The sequence below is a fragment of the Rosa chinensis genome, chromosome 5 (genome assembly GCF_002994745.2).
Source record: "Rosa chinensis cultivar Old Blush chromosome 5, RchiOBHm-V2, whole genome shotgun sequence".
Lineage (NCBI taxonomy): Eukaryota > Viridiplantae > Streptophyta > Magnoliopsida > Rosales > Rosaceae > Rosa > Rosa chinensis.
In genome coordinates, this window is record NC_037092.1 from 11,565,959 (window position 1) to 11,585,541 (window position 19,583).

Genomic DNA, 19,583 nt, shown 5'->3' on the forward strand with positions numbered 1-19,583 from the left:
GGCTACGGAGGGTATCAGAAAGGGTACAAGTGCTTTCATCCACCTACCAGGAAGTACTATGTCACTATGGATGTCACTTTCTTTGAGGACATGAGTTATTTTACCTCTTCAGATACAGCTCTTCAGGGGGAGAATTCATTTTTGAAGAGCTGTATCATGGAGAGGGGGAGGAATCAAAAGGAGGAGAAGAAGCAAGTGGTATTTTGACGGACCCAGTTGAGACCATTAGCTCGCCACTAGAAGCAGAAGCTCCAAGCATCCAAGCACCAGTTTCTATGGCTGAAAATGATGTTGAAGATACAACTCCAAACATCCAAGCACCAGTCTCTATGGCCGAAAATGATGTTGAAGACACAACTGTCCCTCCTACCATTGCTTCTACCCCTGACCCACAGCTTCCTGGTACTGAAGATCACTCATTTGAGGTATGTCCACCCACTAGTACTAGTAGTAATGAGTCTAATGTTGGGCAATATGTGTTACCAAATAGGACCACTCGGGGTCAATCAGTCAAAAGATATGAACCTACCCTTACTGCCAAATCAAAATACCCAGTAGCCAATTATATGTCCACTAGGAGGTTGTCTAAGTCATATGAATCTTTTATGAATCAAATATCTACTGTATCAGTACCTAACAAAGTGCAGGATGCATTGGGGGATCCAAAGTGGAGGAAGGCAATGGAGGAAGAGATGGAGGTGTTGCAGAAGAGCAATACTTGGCAACTTGTGCCTCCACCACAAGGCAAGAAGGCTGTAGGTTGTCGTTGGGTGTTTACCGTGAAGCATAATGCAGATGGATCAGTGAATCGGTACAAAGCACGCCTTGTAGCAAAAGGGTTTACTCAGACGTATGGTATTGACTACGATGAAACGTTTGCTCCTGTTGCCAAGATGAACACTATTCGGGTTCTGCTCTCATTCGCTGCTAGTTTAAACTGGCCACTCTGATAGTTTGATGTCAAGAATGCATTTCTTCATGGAGAGTTAGCCGAGGAAGTGTACATGAGCCTTCCACCTGGGTATGTAGTTGCTTCTCCTGGTGATTTTGTATGCAGATTGAGAAAATCTCTGTATGGTCTTAAATAGTCACCTCGTGCTTGGTTTGGAAGATTTTCACAGTTCATGCGGAAGGTTGGTTACAGACAGAGCAACTCAGACCATACCTTGTTCCTTAAGCATCAACAAGGGAAGGTAACAGCTCTAATTATTTATGTGGATGATATGATAATCACTGGCAATGATACTGTTGAGATAGATAGACTGCAGAGACAGCTAGCCTTTGAGTTTGAGATGAAGGACTTGGGTGAACTTAAGTACTTCTTAGGAATTGAGGTAGCCAGGGGGAGAGAAGGAATCTATCTGTGCCAGAGGAAGTACATTCTTGACTTGCTGACAGAGACAAGTTTGTTGGATTGCAGACCTGTTGATACTCCTATTGAGCAGAACCATTGTTTAGCTGAGTATCCAGATCAGGTACCTACTGATCGAGCTCGCTATCAGAGGTTGGTTGGGCGCTTGATTTATTTGGCTAATACTAGACCAGATGTTGCATATGCAGTAAGTATGGTGAGTCAGTTCATGCATAACCCGAGTGAGAGTCATATGGATGCTGTTATGCGAATTTTGAAGTACTTAAAGTCAGCTCCAGGAAGGGGAGTACTGTTTTCTAAACACAACAACATTCTTGATGTTTGTGGCTTCACAGATGCAGATTGGGCTGGAAACATTACAGACAGGAGGTCAACATCGGGTTACTTTACCTTTGTGGGAGGTAATTTGGTTACATGGAAGAGTAAGAAACAGAAAGTTGTGGTACGATCTAGTGCTGAGGCTGAGTATAGGGGTATGGCTCACGGAGTGTGTGAATTGTTGTGGCTGAGAAATTTGTTACGTGATTTGGGTTTCAAACTCAAGAGTACCATGCAGTTGTATTGTGACAACAAGGTAGCCATTGACAGTTGATGTATATGCGCCAACTTGAGGGGGAGTGTTAGTGTGAGTCATAGTTCCCTATTAGGAATATATTGTTGTATCTACTTACCTTGTATATGTTGTGTAGTACAGTAGTACACAATAGTTGTAGTACATTGTAGTACGATTGTAATCTGTTTATATATACCACAGAATGGGTGTAATTATATATCAGAAAATTCATTCTCAATCTTGTTCTATTTGACTGTAACAACCCTCCTCCATGCCAAATGGGTATGGAATTGTGAGATTTCCGCACTTGTCTGAGCAACCATGCAGGGCTTGAGCAGCAGCTGCTGTTGTTGTAGTAGTACTAGCCACCAATAACAGGAGTAGGACTGCCACCAATGAGAGTCGCAACGCCATGATCTGATCTACGACCCCAAATCAAGCAGGCTAGGGTCGGTGCTCGGTTTAGAATGTAGAAATTCAGGTGTGCTGAAGTGATTGCAACTGAAACTGATTGTAATTGGTTCAAGTCCATGAAGGTTGATTGAGGTCGTTGTCCCTTTTATTTCCATTGAGTAGGTGCAATTACCATGCAACTCCATTTGTCATATTCATCCCGGAAGTCGGCGGTTCACTAACCACAGCGCGGGATTTACTTTCCGCTATTTTCGTCCAGCCATTTTTCACACGTGCAAATGGAAACTGAAGTTACTGTTGCTCAATTATGCTGCAATTTCGATTTCCCGGAAGTTGTTTGTGTGGTCGTCCTGTAAATATCACCACGCGAAAAACATGTTGTATTTTTTTATTTTTTTGGGATAACAACCCAGATATTTATGACATGCGGGTATAGATTAGAGGTATCAGGTATGGATAAAGATTGGGCTTTTTCGCTGTATCAAACATTTAACAATTCATAAGCACTGTTTCCTCGTGTACGAACAGAGACTGCTTCTGAAATCTCCTTAACAAACAAGCGGGAGACCACAACCGTCGTCCTTTCCTCTCCGTGTCTCGGCGTCTCCTTAGAGAAAAAGGTTTGAACTTTCTATTTTGCTGTTTGTTATATTAGTATGTTTTCGATCTCAATCTGATTCTGTTTCAGTACGTGGATAGAAAATTTCCCCAACCCTGACTAAAATTGCAGTTTGCAATTGGGTTTCTTTTTCAGTTGGCAAGAATTAATTTAAAGCTTTTTGATTAAATGTAAGTACATTGTTTGCTTTCTCGTTGGTCTATAATGTCCATTTGGATTACATGAAAGTCCATTACTTTGAATTCTCCATTACATTGAATGCAAAGAGGGAAACTCAGAAACTTTAAATTTATAAATTGCACGTAATGCCATCTTGGTTGTCAAAAAGATGATATTTTTTTGACAAGGATGACCTTGGGCAGTTTGCAGGCTCAGAAAGATCGCAGTCATCTGGGTGCTACTTACATATGAGCTTTGCTTCCAATAAAATGTGTCCCAATTCAAATGGCAACGATCTGTACAAAACCAGGGAATGAAAACTCAGGTCACTGATTCAAATGCAACGATCTGTACACTGCTATATATGCCTTCTTGCTTTTGCACCAAGTACAAAACCAGGGAATGAAAACTCAGGTCACACTTAACTTACATTTCACATTATAATGTGCTTACATATGATTTTATTGTATGGAGACTGCTTTAATTCAAAAAACCATTCCTAAATAGTACATAATAAATACACAAGGAGTGACACGCCAATCAACTATCGTCCATCACCATAAGGCATTAACATTTGTATTTGCATGCTGTCATACCCTGTACCAGTAGTTAAACCACTAGAACTACCACCACCTCCTCTAACATCCAAAACATAAGCATCTGAATCAAGTGACCCAAGCAAGTACTCATTTTCTTCTGGACAGAAACAAACATTAGTTCCGCATGGGTGCTTTGCTGTAATCCTCATTCCCTCTAGCTCCATTGCTACTTCTTTCATGGTAGGCCTTTCCTCCCCTTTTACCCTCAAGCATCTTTTTGCAAGACTGGCCACATTCTTTACTGTCTCAATGTTTCCCTCGTTCACAATGTCATCATCAAGAATTTGATTCAAGCAATCTTCATCCATGGAAGAAATAAAGATGCTTGTTAGTAGCTCCACTAGGACACACCAAAGCTGTAGACGTCACACTTTTCTGTTAGTTGGTTCGATTGCAGATATTCCGGGTCTAGGTAGCCGAATGTCCCTAGCACTAAAGTTTGTATTTCAGTTTGACCTGATGGAATCAATCTTGAAGCTCCAAAGTCTGATATTTTTGCTGTATAAGCATCATCTAAGAGTATATTTTCTGCTTTCACATCTCGATGTATGATTGGATTTGAAGTTGAGGAGTGTAAGTATGCCAGTGCTTCTGCCGTTTCAACTGCTATCTTCATTCGTAATTCAAATGACAGTGATGATCTTTTTTTATGAATATGCTCATAAAGAGTTCCATGGGTGATGAACTCATATACTAGTAAAGGCACTTCTGTCTCTAAACAACAACCTAGTAGCTTCACCACATTTCTGTGGTTTATTTGAGAAAGAACAATTACCTCGTTAACAAACTGATCACTTTGGGTTGGGGCACCACCTTTTGACTTCTTTATGGCCACCACTTTGTCATCTGGTAGTATTCCTTTGTACACGGTTCCATAGCCTCCTTCTCCAAGGATTCTACGCTCGTGGTAATTGTTTGTTGCCTTCTCAAGTTCTTCTGTGGAAAAGATTTTTGTTGTCTCCACAGTGCCTCCATGACTAGCAAGTTGTTGTAGTAACAATAAGCCACCATTCTCTTTGAAGTACTTTTCTTTGAGTTTAGTGTATTTTCTTCTCTTTATCCCGCAACATATCCACGAAATCCCCACAAATAAAACCAATAAGCCTATACTTACACCTGCATGTAATTGAAATCACGGCCAAATTAGATTTAATATTTTGTCTGTGTAGTGTGTACTTTAAATAGACATAAAGATAGTTTATCTTCTTGTTTTAGTATTTTCTGTCTGGTTTAGCTGGGCTTTGCCTATTGCGCTTAGGATTTGTAGGTTTTACCTTCCCCTTCTATTAAAACTTAAAATTCTGCCTTTTCTAGTGGAATATGCTCTTGACAAATGAAAGACTGGTTTCTAGCTATTTGAGCAGAAAAGTTTTTCATAGGGAAGCAGACTCCCTCTCTCTTGTTTCTTTTTTTTTTCTTTTGAAAACTTCAATCATATATTTGTTAAAAATGGTTGGTACTGAAATTGAAGAGAAAAATATATGATCAAAGTTGACTGAAATTGGAACAAGTGTGTACCTCATAGCAGTTTTATATTACTGTCTTTTTTAAGGAAAAATTTATGGAAATCCTAGGCTACGATTAAAAGTAGCTTAAGGTTACTAAGTTTGTATGCATAGTTACTATTGAATATGAGTTTATGTTAGAATTCTAGGATAGGGGCATGCATTTTACTATGCAAGTATACTTACTCAATGAAATAATAAGCAGGAGAGTCATCTTTGATTTATTTTTGGGATTCTCTTTGATGCAACTCTTGTCATTCATGCTGTCGATCTTGTATCCTTTTGAGCATGAACAGTAGTAACTTCCTGCCAAATTTTTGCACTCTTCGTGGTTGCAGAGGTTTGGATCCTTGCACTCATCAATATCTGAAAATAAATGAAAACACACATATACCAGATTAGTTATTCAGGTCATTCAGGTTAAATCGCAATTTGAGCTTTATTTCCCATTTGTTGTATATTTGAAAAGATCACCGTGACAACCATTTGGGTGGTATGGGTTCCCTTCGTAACCATCCAAGCACTGGCAAATGTAACCATTCCTATTTGTGGGATTCACACACTTGCTATAGTTCTGGCATACGAAATCCTGCCTCTTTTTAGCTACATCACATGGGTCTGGCTCGTCCCCAATTGCCCAATTAAGAACCATTGGAAGCCGTGTAGTGCTGTTCAGTTGTTGAAAACTTGTGTTCCCAGAGAACTTGAACTGTGTCTCTTCAACAATGAATGCAAAGCTGCAGGGGTTAAAGTCCCATATACCTGAATGATTGCTATAGCTATCCAGTGTCATAGTACGGTTATGCAGTCCGCTAGGAATGTTTGTTTGGCCACACCCAACCCCAGAGCAAGAATTCTGATCAACGCTTTTTAGGCTGTTACATACTGACATACACCCAGTTATGGACTGTTCTGTGCCCTGGAATCCTTTGAAAATTGCATAAGTGTCACAACCAACGGCAATGAATTTGTTTTTGGTATCAGAGATGATGTAAGGAGAAGGCAGCCGTAGCACAGGGCTGTTCCTTCTGGTTCTCAGAGCAGAGGTGCTATAGCAATATCGAGCTATAAAGTCTGATATTTGCAACTCACCCTCAGCAAGGGATATGTTGGTAATGATGACAGTGCCATTTTTGGTCAAATATGCTATTGGGGGATCGGTTGCCTGGCTACAATTGACAAAGAAGTCATTTCCTTGGTAACAACCTTCGGCCATGCCAAATGGATAAGGAACTGTGAGATTACCACATTTGTCAGGGCAGTTAGGCAGCGCTTGAGGTGCTGCTGCTGTTGTTGATACAATCAATACTCTGATGATTACGAATGAGAGTTGGATGATGAGCAAGATCCCCTGCAAGGCGGCCATGATACCACTCGCAGAGGAAAGCTGGAAAATAATGTATTACTTGCGAGTAAAGTGGATTCAAACAAGGTCCTTTTGTAGGCATATGGAATGAAGACTAGGTAGTATCCGTGCAACTATATGGAACTCTTCTTCCTCGTAGCACCAATTTGTGTGTGTACACAGCAATGTCCTGTTATTAAGCAAATACAACAGGACATGGCATCCAACTTGGTACAAGATGAATCAATAGGGACGGCGAAACTCGATTAGCCAACTTTAATAAAAAAAAAAAAAAAAAACAAGTTGTGCAGAACCAGGATATATGGACGGGTGGTAAATTGGTTCCTACATCATTCAGGTATTGCTTTTTATGATGAGAGCTACAAGTTTATGGATTTTATTGACTTCTAGAAAATCAAGGTTTAAAATTTGGGTCGTTGACCCAAAGCCCCAAAATAAACAAAAATGATCCCACTTACCCCAGCAACAGATTTTTGTTCTCACTTACCCAATTTAACACTAAATGACCATTTTGCCCTTAACTCAATTAATTAATTACATCCACTGCCACTCTCTATTTCTCTCCTCCTCCGATCCGGTTTCTCTCTCTCTATCAGATCGTTCCTCTTCGCTCCGAGTCGCCGTTGTCCTCGCTCCGAGTCGTCGCTGTCCTCGCTCCGATGATGTCGCCGGTCTTGATCTCTGTGCTCTTATTTCCAGTGAAGCATACGATCTCTATCTCTCTCTCTTCCATTCCCAGTTTCGATCAAGTCCAGCTTACCTGGACTGAATTCGACGACGAAGAACTCTGAGGCTGTCGGCGGCGAACGAGCTGGCGTCGTCTCATCCAAAAACAAAATGGAAAGCTCACCAGAAACATCCCTAAACTCGCTTCAGAACTCCGGCCGGCCAATTTAGTCTCGATCTGCGGCCAGTCCCTCAACCTCATCGCCTAAACGTCATCGTTTCCGACCCCGCTTCCTAATTCCTCCGTTGCCAACCAGTTCAACAGCCTCGGCTACTGTAGCGAAGCGAGCTTCCACAAGGTACATAATCGAGAAATTGGGGCATCCATCTCTTCATGTCTCACAGTCGAAGTCTGCAACCGGCGAAGGGAAAAGAGGGAGAAGACTTGGGTGCCCTTTTTTTTTTTTTTAGGGTTTAGGTTTTTTTTTTTAAGTAATGGGACAGAGGGGAAAAAAGTTTTGAATGTCTATTGTCTATTGGAGGGTAATAGACATTTTGAAATTGATATAATTTCTTCGTTTTTTTCTTTAATTAAAGTTTATTTGTCTAAATTTAAGAAGATTAGTTCCTATGTCGGCTAACGAAAGTTCTATTAGAGGGCAATCGACGTCTATTGGGGGGCAATACATGGCTGATAGTCGTCTATTGGGGGGCAATATAAGGCTGATAGTCGTCTATTGGGGGGCCAATAGGGGGTAATAGAGGTCTATTAGGGGGCAATAGATGTCTATTGGGGGCAAAAAAACATTTCCGGTGAGATTTTCAGCAAATTCCGGTGGGCGGCGGCCCGCGAAGGGAATCCAGCGATAGTTGGCCTGAATCCGGCGACTGGTGATCGGATTCAGGTGACGGGCTCCGGCGAAGTCTCCTATGGTTTCTCTCTCTTCCATTTTTTTCTCTCTCTCTCTAAGTAACAAAGGGGTTAGGGGTAGAATGGTATTAAAAAAAAATTAAAAACAAAAAAAAAATCTTAATGGGGTATTAGAGAAGACTCTCTTAGAGTGTATTGGGTAAGAGAGAATTAAAAAAACTTAATGGGGTTAGTGGGTAAAAAATCCCTAGAAATGGGGTAAATGGATAAAACCCTTAAAATTTAGGTAATGGCAGATATACGTAAACTTATCCGTCTGTACTACGATGTAAGGGTGTGTGTGTGTTTTTTTTTTTTTTTAAAAATATTTTTTTTAAAGTATGAATATATACACGTCGAATTAGCGAAGAAAAAAAATGACAAAATTTGGTAATTTACAATTTGAATTATACATCTGAAACCCTTGAGTTAACCAACAATTCAGATGAGCTTTATTAGATTGTCTATGTATGAGTGAAATGATGAGCATTGAAGGCGTTGATGATTAGCAAGTTTAACTTGCTAATTTGTAGAATTCAATTCATTAAAATCTCTCTGTTTTTATGTTATTTTATTCAGTCACGAATGATCCGCTGATCCGCCACGAATACATTTTGAAAGTTTCTGAACTGTATGTGCCAATAAGTTAGATCGGAGGGGATCAAACTCATCGCCAAGTGTAATCCTTATATAATTTACAACCATCATTCTTTATTTAAGTTAACAGTATTTAAAAGCATTTAAAATTTGAAATATAATAAATAAATTGTTGTAAAATTTAACCACACAAAAGAAAGATTCACCGAAGAATTTGTGGGCCGACCTGCTAGGGTGTTGGGCTGCTTTTTTTTGGACTTGAGTGAATGGGGCATGTGTTTTGTTTTAGGCCTACTCTATGTTAGTAATTAGTAAACAATTTCCTAGGTTTTTTTAGAGACGCTTTTGTGCTTACAGAGTTTTAGCGAATCTTCTGGAATAGTACCGAATGAAGATTCATGCTATTTCGATGTATTTAATGTTACATGAGTGCTTTAGTTTCTAAATACCACTATGGTACTAGCATAACTTCTTGTCTACCCGTAATTGATAGCAGGAGGGTATGTAATTATCATTCACTCATTATAAGTTGTGATCAATATATTGGATTATGCCTTGATTAGAAAAAAAAAAAAAAAAAAAAAAAGACTTCAATTGATCACGTGGGTCAGTATATTAGGTCAGTAGTATTCTCAATGTACATGTATCAAAATATCTCTTTGAAGTTTGAACATTCATTAGTTGACTTGGCCAAAACAAAGAAATAAGGAAGAACATTCCGTAGTTTTACATTAAAGTTGCACCCACAGGTTTTCCAGCAATAAAGAAATGCCTAGTAGAAATTTTATTTCCTCTATGTGAAGTTAGAAATTTTCAAATACCTATCTTATGAAATTTGTACTTGCTATCCTTATGAACCGAAATTAACATCCCTAACATGAATCTTTTCACAATTGGTGTGTTTTGTTTTTCAGTTGTGTTTTCTTTCTGGTGTTTACTACTTCATATAGATTTTTGTGTCCATACATTAAGTAGATGAATTCGATAAATTTATAGACTTGTTCTGAATCATTTCATGTTAATCTACGATTGTAGGGAGTTGGAAATTGATATATTAATATTGTACAGATTCGTTAATGTACCAAAGACTTTTCCAGAGTTCGTGAACATCGTCAGAATCCACTTTTTAGATGAACCTTTAACAATCTTGAGATCTATTGGTATGTTTTTTTTTTTTTTTGGGCTCTATCTTTTGAAACCACATTTTTCAGAATCTTAATGTCTTCCAACTTAAAACTAAAAAAACAAAAAACAAAAAAGCAGCTACCCAATCAAATACCAATATGAGGCCCAAGCCCCAAGCTCAATACCGATGGGCCTAATAGGATCCGAATAAGGGACTGCCTCCTAAATCTCCTTCCTTCTTGTTTCTTATGAACACTTGCTAGTTGCACTGTATCCTGATTTTATTATTTTTGGAAACCTGTCTTCTATGAAATATTTTCAATTGAGTATCAAATATGTTTTATCATGCATATCTCTGCTAATTTATCCTTGGACATCGTCATAGACAACAACATAATAAATTTTAATGATTTTTTTTTTTTTTGAGAAACTGTCAACGTAAATAAATTAGGAGGTAAACTCCTGGGATAGTACATCAACAATACAAGCTGGAGGCTCGAGGCCCCAAAATAAAGAACTAGAAGAAGAACAAGCAAAACGAGCTAAAGTGTGAGCCACAACATTGGTTGACGATAAGCATGAGTAAAATAAGAACCCAACATCTGCTGCAGATGAAAGGTAATGTCATCATACACACGACCAATGAAGGAAGTATGGGGAATGACTCTCTGCTTAGTAGCATGAAAAAGAGTAAGAGAATCGATCTCAAAAATAACTGGAGAGAGGCCACGCTGAATAGCAAGTGAGACTGCCTCCCTCCCTGCTAATGCTTCTACCTGTTCTGAAGAGGAAACATGAGATACTGAGGCATAATAACCACCTAAACATCTCCCCATATCATCACGAATAATGACTCAAATCCCCCCAGTACATGTTTCTTTGTAAAAGGCACCATCAACGTTAATCTTCACCCACCCTGCACTTGGAGGTTTCCAAGGAACTACGCGCCGACTTCCTCCACCCTGGCCCTTACCATGGTGTCTCTGGTACTCCTGGAGACAAGCCGACAAAAGCAAAACCACTTGGTTCACATCCATGGTCTTCTTATCTCACACCCTATTATTTCTCTCCTTCCAAATACCCCACAAATTATAAACAAAAGTTGCCCATAAATTAGGAGGCAAGTTAGACGCACAACTCCAAAACCACTCCATAAGCTGCAACTGCCTAGCACTAGAAGAATAGGCAGTGTGTTCTATCCCAGGCACGGCCTCCAACACTCCCTTCACAAACGGACAAAGCCTACAAAGATGTTCAATTGTCTCATCCCCCACTCCACAAATAACACAAGGCCGAATCTCCAAAGGAACCTGTTTCTCTAACAATCTAACTATAGTAGGTAAACAATTGTTCAACACCTTCCATAGAAAAATTTTAGCCGTACCTGGAACATTGGTGGACCATAGCTTCGTCCATAGATCTTGTGTTTGCAAGGAAACCTCTTGCACCATCTCCTCCTCCATTAAGAGTCTATAAGCACTCTTAACTGAAAACCTCCCTTTGGAATCAAAATGCCACACCCAACGATCCTTGACCCTTCGGCTACTCAAAGGAATAGACAAAATGAAGGGGATATCATCAACATGACAAACCTGCTTTACTAAAGTTTCATTCCAGCTGCCATCATTATTCAACAAGTTACGAACCTTCCAAGAAGCATCCCAACCTCTCTGAACATGTAATAACTGAAATGGAGCATCTCTAGGTATCCATGGATCACCAATCCATATATCATTCCCATCTCCCACTTGCCAACGTGCCCCTTTGACTAAAACGCTTCTAGCCTCAGAAATACTCCGCCAAGAAAAGGAAGGTGATGGATGAGGTTCTGCCTCCCAAAAAGAAGTTTCGGGAAAGTACTTAGCCTTATACATCTTGGCAATCAATGAATTCGGAAATTGAACAATTCTCCAGCCCTGTTTAGCTAGCATAGCCCTATTAAAAGCATGTAGATCTCGGAATCCTAAACCTCCTTACATTTGTCATTTGCCCCTTTTCCTAGAATCAATACTGCTCTACCTGCTTGTTAAGTTGCATAAAGCACAATAGCAGGAAAAGAACAAGTAAGACCACACTCAACTTACTTATCACATTTATAGAGTGCTAAAATACACTTTTATTTTGTGCACTTACATTCTTATCAAAATGAAACAACCATTATTACCTACTAGAGAATGAATTACAGAAATATCACAAGTGACACCAATATATCAACTATCGTCCACCATCATGTGGCATTAACTGTTCGATTTGCATGCCGTCATACGCAGTGGTCGTACCACTGGTTAGACCACTAGAACTGCAATCACCTTCTCCATTACCCACAACATAAGCGTCTGAATTAAATGACCCAAGCAAGTATTCAGTCTCTTCTTTGCAAAAATTAGCATTAAATCCCCACGGATGTTTTGCCATGACACTCATTTCCTCTAACTCTTTCACAACTTCTTTCATGGTAGGCCTTTCCTCCCCATTTACCCTCAAGCATCGTTTTGCTAGATTGGCCACTTTCTTTACCGTCTCAATGTTTTCCTCATTCACCATGCCATCATCAAGTATTTGATTCAACCAACCTTCTTCCATGGAAGCAAGAAAGATGCTTGTTAAGCATCTATCTTTAGAAACCGGCACTTTGCTTGTTAGTAGCTCCACTAGGACAACTCCAAAGCTGTAAACATCACTCTTTTCTGTTAGTTGGTTTGATTGCAGATATTCAGGGTCCAGGTATCCAAATGTCCCAAGCACTAAAGTTTGTATATCAGTTTGACCTGAAGGAACCAATCGGGAAGCTCCAAAATCTGACACTTTTGCCGTATAATCATCATCTAACAAAATATTTGATGTTTTCACATCTCGATGTATTATTGGTGTGGAAATTGAGGAGTGTAAGTGGGACAGCGCTTCCGCGCTTTGAGTTGCTATCTTCATTCGTAATTCAAATGGGAGTGATGATCTTTTTTTATGAATATGCTCATAAAGAGTGCCATGCGTAATGAATTCGTATACTAGTAAAGGCGCTTCTGTTTCCAAACAACAACCTAATAGCTTTACCACATTTCTGTGGTTGATTTGAGAAAGGACAATCACCTCGTTAACAAACTGATCACTCTGGGTAAGGGCAGCACCTTTCGACTTCTTTATGGCAACCATTGTGTCATCCGGTAGTATACCTTTGTAAACTGTTCCATAACCTCCTTCTCCAAGGACTCCACTCTCATGATAGTTGTTTGTTGCCTTCTCAAGTTCTTCAGCAGTAAAGATTTTTGTTGTCTTCATCGAGCTTCCATGACTAGCGAGTTGTTGCAGTAACAATAAGCCACCATTCTCTTTGAAGTACTTTTCTTTGAGTTTAATGAACTCTCTTTTCTTCATTCCCCAACTTATCCACGAAATTCCAAGGAATAAAACCAAGAAGCCTACACTTACACCTGCAAATAATTGAAAATTGATGATCAAATTTGTTTTAATAAGTTTGCTTTTGTATATTCTATATGATGTTATTTAGAGGTATACATAGGATGGTTGTTTATCAAAAATTGACAGAGCCTCTTCTCTATTCTCTCTCGTTAACAAACACAATAGAGAAAACGTCTTCCTTTATATATGGAAATGATTTATGCATTCTCTTTTTATTACTTTTCTATGAAGAAAAAGTATGAGAATACTAGGTTAATTAGAATTTGGAACAGAAGTAGCTGAAGCTAAATAAATTTCAGTCCATCATTACTGTTCAATTAAAGTTTAGGCTATATATGGTCATACAATGCACAAGCATGTTAATATCTAATTATACATACCCAATGAAATCATAAGCAGGAGAACGATCTTTGAGTCTCTTTTGGAATCGTCTTTGATGCAAATCTTGTCATTCATGCCGTCGTGTTTGTATCCTTCGTAACATGAACAAGAGTAATTTCCTGGAGGTGGAATATTTAAGCACTGTCCGTTCTCGCAGGGGTTAGCCTTGCACTCGTCAATATCTGAAAGGGAAATTAGGAAAGGAAAAGCCTGTCAGAAATCAATAAATTTGGCAAAATTGTAATTCCAATGGTGCGCTTTAATTAAAATAATGTTGATATAATAGTAGCTAAGTAGGTAAATCAAAGATAATCATCACACCTTGGCAACCTTCTGGGTGGTACGGGTTTCCTTCATAACCAGGCAAACACTCGCACAAATAACCTACAGACCCAATGATAGACCGGTTTTTGCACATGCTATTAGCTCCGCATGCTTGACAGGAGTCTGTGTCATTCCCAATGTCCCAATTAAGGACCATTGGAAGCCGTTCAGTGTCATTCAATAGTTCAAAACTGGAAAAGGAGAAAGCGAACTGGTCTTGCTGTACAATGAAGGCGTAGCTGCAGGGGTTAAAGTCCCACACATCCAAATGATTGTTGTAGCTACTCAAACTCATAGTAAGATTGTTCAATCCACTAGGGATGTTAGTCTGGCAACACCCAGAGCCAGAGCAAGAGTTTTTATCAACACTGGCAAGGCTGTTGCATATTGACATGCACCCAGTAATGAATTCATCTTCCCCTCGGAAGCCTCGCATGATTGCGTAAGTGTCACAACCAACAGCGTAGAACTTGTTCTTGGTATCGGATATGGTGTACGGAGGTACCAACCAGAGCTCAGGTTCTGTGCTTCTTTCAGTTCGATTGTCCTCTTTATTGTAACAATCCCGCCCTACATAGTTGAGTAAATGCAACTCCCCGTCTACGGATATGTTAGTAACAATGAGATTCCCATTCATCAAATAAGGTGTTGGTGGTCGGGTGGTATGGCTACAATTGATAAAGAATTCTTTGTGCAGGTAACAATCACTATTCATGCCAAATGGATATGGAACTGTGAGATTGCCGCACTTGTCAGAGCAGCCAGGCAGGGCTTGAGCAGCAGTTGTTGTTGTCGCAGTACTAGCCGCCGATAATAGGATTAGGACTGCCGCCAATGGGATTTGCAAGGCCATGATCGACATGGCATGCAGCACTAGCTTGTTTGTGGAATATAATTAAGGAGGAGTATTGGTATCAAATAGTTGTATTGTTGATGATGAGTAAAGCAGTATTCCTGAGTCGGCCTTTTGTAGTCATGGCATGGGAAGTTTCTGGACAACTTCATTCTATGCTCTAGCTAGCTTTCTATTCCAGACTGGGTCGTCCCGGGTTATTTCCTGAAAATAAAACACAAACTGACATGGAAATGTATGGTCATGCGGGATGGTGATTGTCATTCATTGACTATCAAATATCACCATGTTGGAAGTACCTTACGACGGACCATTAGCCATGCATTAACTTCTGGCTGCAAGTGTGGAATAATGGAATATAAACCGTAGAAACGACCAAACAAAGGAATAATAGAGACGACCGGTACCAGAGGTCTTCCCAAGTTGCGGGAACTATTCTTGTAAGAAGAATATAAACCATATTACAAGTTAGCAATTAGCATTACAATATTACTAGTTTGTGTGTGTGTATATAATGAGTCTTGGTTGCAAATAATCGTACGTAAACGTGATCAAATCGAAACACTCGGCATAAGTTGATTCACTACTTGGTTAACTTCACTAGAAAAGTCCTCTGGGTTATATATATATATATATATATATATATATATATATATATATATATTTATGCCTGTTATATTAATTTGTGGAATCATCTCATTCATTGATCAGTCAAATTAATGACTATTTACTTCATCTAAAATGTGAAAATAATATTTTCTTTTCATTTTTTTAACAATAATTATGTTAGATAAATTGAAAGTGAGCTTCTATTCATACCTCTAAATTTGGCATTTGGACCTCCCCACTTAATAGACCTCCAACTTACTTTTACAAATAACCATTTTGATATCTACACCTCTCTAATTTTCCTAAAATGTCCATCGTCCAATAAAATCAATAAAAACTCTTTTTTTTTTTAAGATTCTATTCATACTTTCAAAATCACTAGTTGGACCTCCTTTAGTTTTTTAAGATTTGGAATTGCAGCAATTTTTCTTTTTTCATTTTTGGAAGTTCATCCTCCATATACCAGTTACAGAGGTGCTAGCACTTTTTCAATGAATTGTTGACTCTTGGTTAGCGTAGGCAACAATACCATGTTTGCTCATCAGCTCGTACAAATATGTTTTCCAAGTATTATTTTCATGGCATTTAAGTTTCATTATCCCTAAACTGATTCAATAGCAACTTGAAATGAGCATGGTTCTTTTTATTTTAGATATGTATGGGATAGTGAAGAAAATTACAATAATCAACCATGAGTCTAGTGCATTCTCTATAGATTTATATCATAAGGTTGAATTTTTCATCATATCTATAGAATAGTTCCACATAAAATTGCTCTGACTGATGATGTGCGGGAAGATCGATCTTGTGGACAACTACCCATTGCTGCATTTATCATATAAACGTGCTGGGGTACTGCTTTTTGTCGCCACTCATTCACATGTTTGTTTGCATTCAGAATGAATAGGACTTCATCAACTGAGGTGTCTTTGTATTTCCCATTTTTATTTTATTTTTTATTTTTTATTTTTATAAATTGTCAACTGATAGATCTTGTAAATTGTCAGTTGTGTGAGTAAGGAAGTCTATCACTTTACAAGGACAAAGTCAAATTCTGAAAATTTTGACTACAACGTTAAATAACGTTTGACAATATATATTTTAGCGTTTACATTAAAGGAGAAAGTTTTTTCCAAGTTGAAGAGTATTACTGTTCGTAGAGATAAGAAGAGATTTTTTTTCCCCTTATTTATATCTTTATTAGTAATTTGACATGAGTTGACAAAGCCAACTATTATTTGAAAAAACGGATAGGTCCAAATACCAATATTGGAGGTATGAATAGAAGCTCCCAAACCGAAAAGAAGTGAAGAATTCTAATCTTAGAGATTATGATACCAGTTGCTAAGGTTAGTCTTTAACTAGGTATCACTCTTTTAACTTGAAAGCTGTAACAATATGTCATGTCTTAATGTATTTTGGTCGAGATAAATTTATTTTTAGTGATGAATACTAGTAAATCGTAATTCATCTCTTGTCTATATCTAATATATTCTCATCAGCTCGGCATTAACTCAGATATTTTTCATGGTCATGTACAAATTATTTAAATCACATAGATTATAAACTACAATTGAAAACTATTTTGTATCCGACTTCGTATCAAACGTACCATTGATACGTGTTTACTCATGGACATGAACACCTAGCCCCGTCTATGTACACGCATTATATCATATACATTTCTTTCAAATTCTAAATATACTAAAACCCGGTTTACTATTTTCAACTATTCATCCCGAAAAGACATTTTTGTCCTTTCATTGTTTCTTAATTACAGGCTGCCATCTTTTGATAATTTTGTTATTCGTTGTCTAGGCCTTGAACTGATATGGACTTTATTTGGTATTCACATAGCCATGATCTCCTGGCCATAGCCTCTTTTTATTTTATCCTTCTAATTTCTTTACAAGAACAAAACCTGTGGCAAAGCACATGCCAATTTTCTTGTGTCTTTACTAAAGACAAGTAGCTATGATACAGTGATGGACCATTACTAGTCAATACCGTGCAAAGTGTGGCACATTTCTTTCGAATGTCTTAATAAAGACGACTTTGGATCTTAGCACCCCAAAAGTCTGTCTGTACAAACGATCTAGGCCTGTATTCGGAGTTTCCCTGGAGTTGGTAAGGCGAAATAGGGCCACCCTAGCCCATTGAGTGCGGGAGCGGACGATTTCCTCGTCTCTCCCTTTTCGAGGAATGGCTGCAATCACAAGCAGGTAGCTATGATACAGTGATGGACCATTACTAGTCAATGCCGTGCAGAGTGTGGCAAATGTGAAAGATATTTGTTTTCTGCGAAAAATTCTAGCGTGGGGGCTGCCACGTGGTGAGGCAGTGCGGCCCTCCAATCAAAAACTCCAAAATTTTTCCTCTTTTCTGAAACTGCCTCTGATTTTTAATATGAAATACCCAAAATACCCCCCTGATTGGGCACTGATTGGCCCGCCCCACTGCCACGTGGTGCGGGTGCCATACGGAAGACTCCCTCGTTTTCTGCAATTGGAATACCAAGTGGTAAAACGAGAGGACTAAGTCTTTAATAATTTATTTGCTGTGTGAAGTCAAGCAGATGATGGTGATATATATAACCAATTGTTTCCACACCAGATTAGTCAGCATGCCAAGCAAGATTTTTTTTTCTTTCTTTTTCATGCTATTGACTTGAGAAAACGAAGACCAACAAAAACCATTATTAAAGAAAAAAAATACACACACACACACATATATATATAAACAAGTTAAGTAAATCGAGTTCTGCCTCGAAAGATAGGCAAAATAACTTACAAGTAACCTAGCTGGCTAGCTTCATTTCAAAAAGAAAAGATTTCACACAACTAATTAAATTACAACTCATACATACGGCCAAAAAGAAAATTTACAACTCACATAACCTTCAGTATGATACCGTACTTTTTATTTTAGGAGGCACTACTTAACTCAAATGATGTAAAGCAAACCCAAACCAAATTAAGAACGTACAACGCAATACAACACTAGCTATGAAAGGAGAAGCTAATATTAATCAACTATTGCCCACCCATCATCGGGCTTCATTATTTGGGCTTGATTCTGCGTGCTCTGGTCGTAGTCAATACTGGTTGTAACTTCACCTTCATCACCTCTAAGGCTCTAACATCAACAACGTAAGCATTTGCAGCTGACGTCGCAAGCAAGTAGTCGGTCTCTTTGGGAGAGGCATCAGGCTTCCCCTCTGGATGCCTTGCAATATCCCCTCTAGCTCCATAGCTACTTCTTTCAGCGTAGGCCTATCCCCTCCTTTCAAACTTAAAACGTCTTTTGGTGAGATGGGCAACTTGTTCAACTATTTCAAAGCTTCCCTCTTTGATTATTTCGAGACTAAGAATCTGATCCAAGCGATTCTCTAACACCGACGTTACAAAAAAGTTCACTAGGTTTCTCTCTGACTCATGCGCCTTGTCATAAATTGCCACTTGACTCGTTATTAGCTCCACAAGGACAACACCGAAGCTATAGACATCACTCCTCTGTCAGTGTGTTTGACTGGAGATCTTTAGGGTCTAGGTACCCAAGCGTACCTTTTACTAATGTGGACAGCTGATTTTGATCTTTATGAAACTATTTCAAATTAAAGCTTTAAAATTTGACACTTTGACTGTGAAATTCTCATCCAACAGTATATTCATTGCATCCAACGGAAAAAACCTTGTTTTTGTCTAAGATAGTGTAAGAAGGGGGCAGATCGAGCACACTGCCTCTGTACGAGGAGGAGTCATATGAACTGTTGGGCCAACAATTTCGAAACGTGGTCACCATTACTTGCAACTCACCCTTACCCATAGAAATGTTAGTAATGTTTGTGGGGAAGTATTAGCTATCCAAGAACTTTAATTAGGGATGGTCGTTGCGAGGTGTGTTGTCGCAAGTGATCTTGAATAGCCAAGTGTCACGGGCTAAATTTTGCAATGCACAAAGTGGATAGTGCGGCACTTACTAGCAAGCAAGTCAGCCAAGTAAGTACCTTGCAAAGAATAATGAAAGCCACACGATATTAAAATAGTACTAGCAGTAAGCATGAACACAATTATATAAACGTTGGGCAACCATGAAGAAAAAATTAATAATAGAA

General features: G+C 38.8%; 3 protein-coding genes across 3 annotated transcripts; all 3 read right to left on the reverse strand.

Moving 5' to 3' along the window:
• Positions 1-3,645: 3,645 nt before the first annotated feature.
• Positions 3,646-6,830, reverse strand: LOC112203155 (wall-associated receptor kinase 3). The gene is given in 3 exon segments (XM_040519378.1): positions 3,646-4,062; positions 4,065-4,832; positions 5,408-6,830. Coding segments are annotated over 3 exon segments (1,245 nt in total). The 5' UTR covers positions 5,484-6,830; the 3' UTR covers positions 3,646-3,661.
• Positions 5,661-6,587, reverse strand: LOC121048797 (wall-associated receptor kinase 2-like). The gene has a single exon (XM_024344163.1). The coding sequence runs from the start codon at positions 6,585-6,587 to the stop codon at positions 5,661-5,663; it is 927 nt and encodes a 308-aa protein (XP_024199931.1).
• A 5,047-nt stretch (positions 6,831-11,877) lies between the features above and the next one.
• LOC112167174 (putative wall-associated receptor kinase-like 16) lies at positions 11,878-15,405 on the reverse strand. Its single transcript, XM_024304150.2, has 3 exons — positions 14,005-15,405; positions 13,683-13,865; positions 11,878-13,313 (listed from the first exon to the last, which is right to left on the reverse strand). Exons 1-3 carry the CDS (start codon positions 14,867-14,869, stop codon positions 12,100-12,102), a joined length of 2,262 nt encoding a protein of 753 aa, XP_024159918.1. The 5' UTR covers positions 14,870-15,405; the 3' UTR covers positions 11,878-12,099.
• Positions 15,406-19,583: the final 4,178 nt, after the last annotated feature.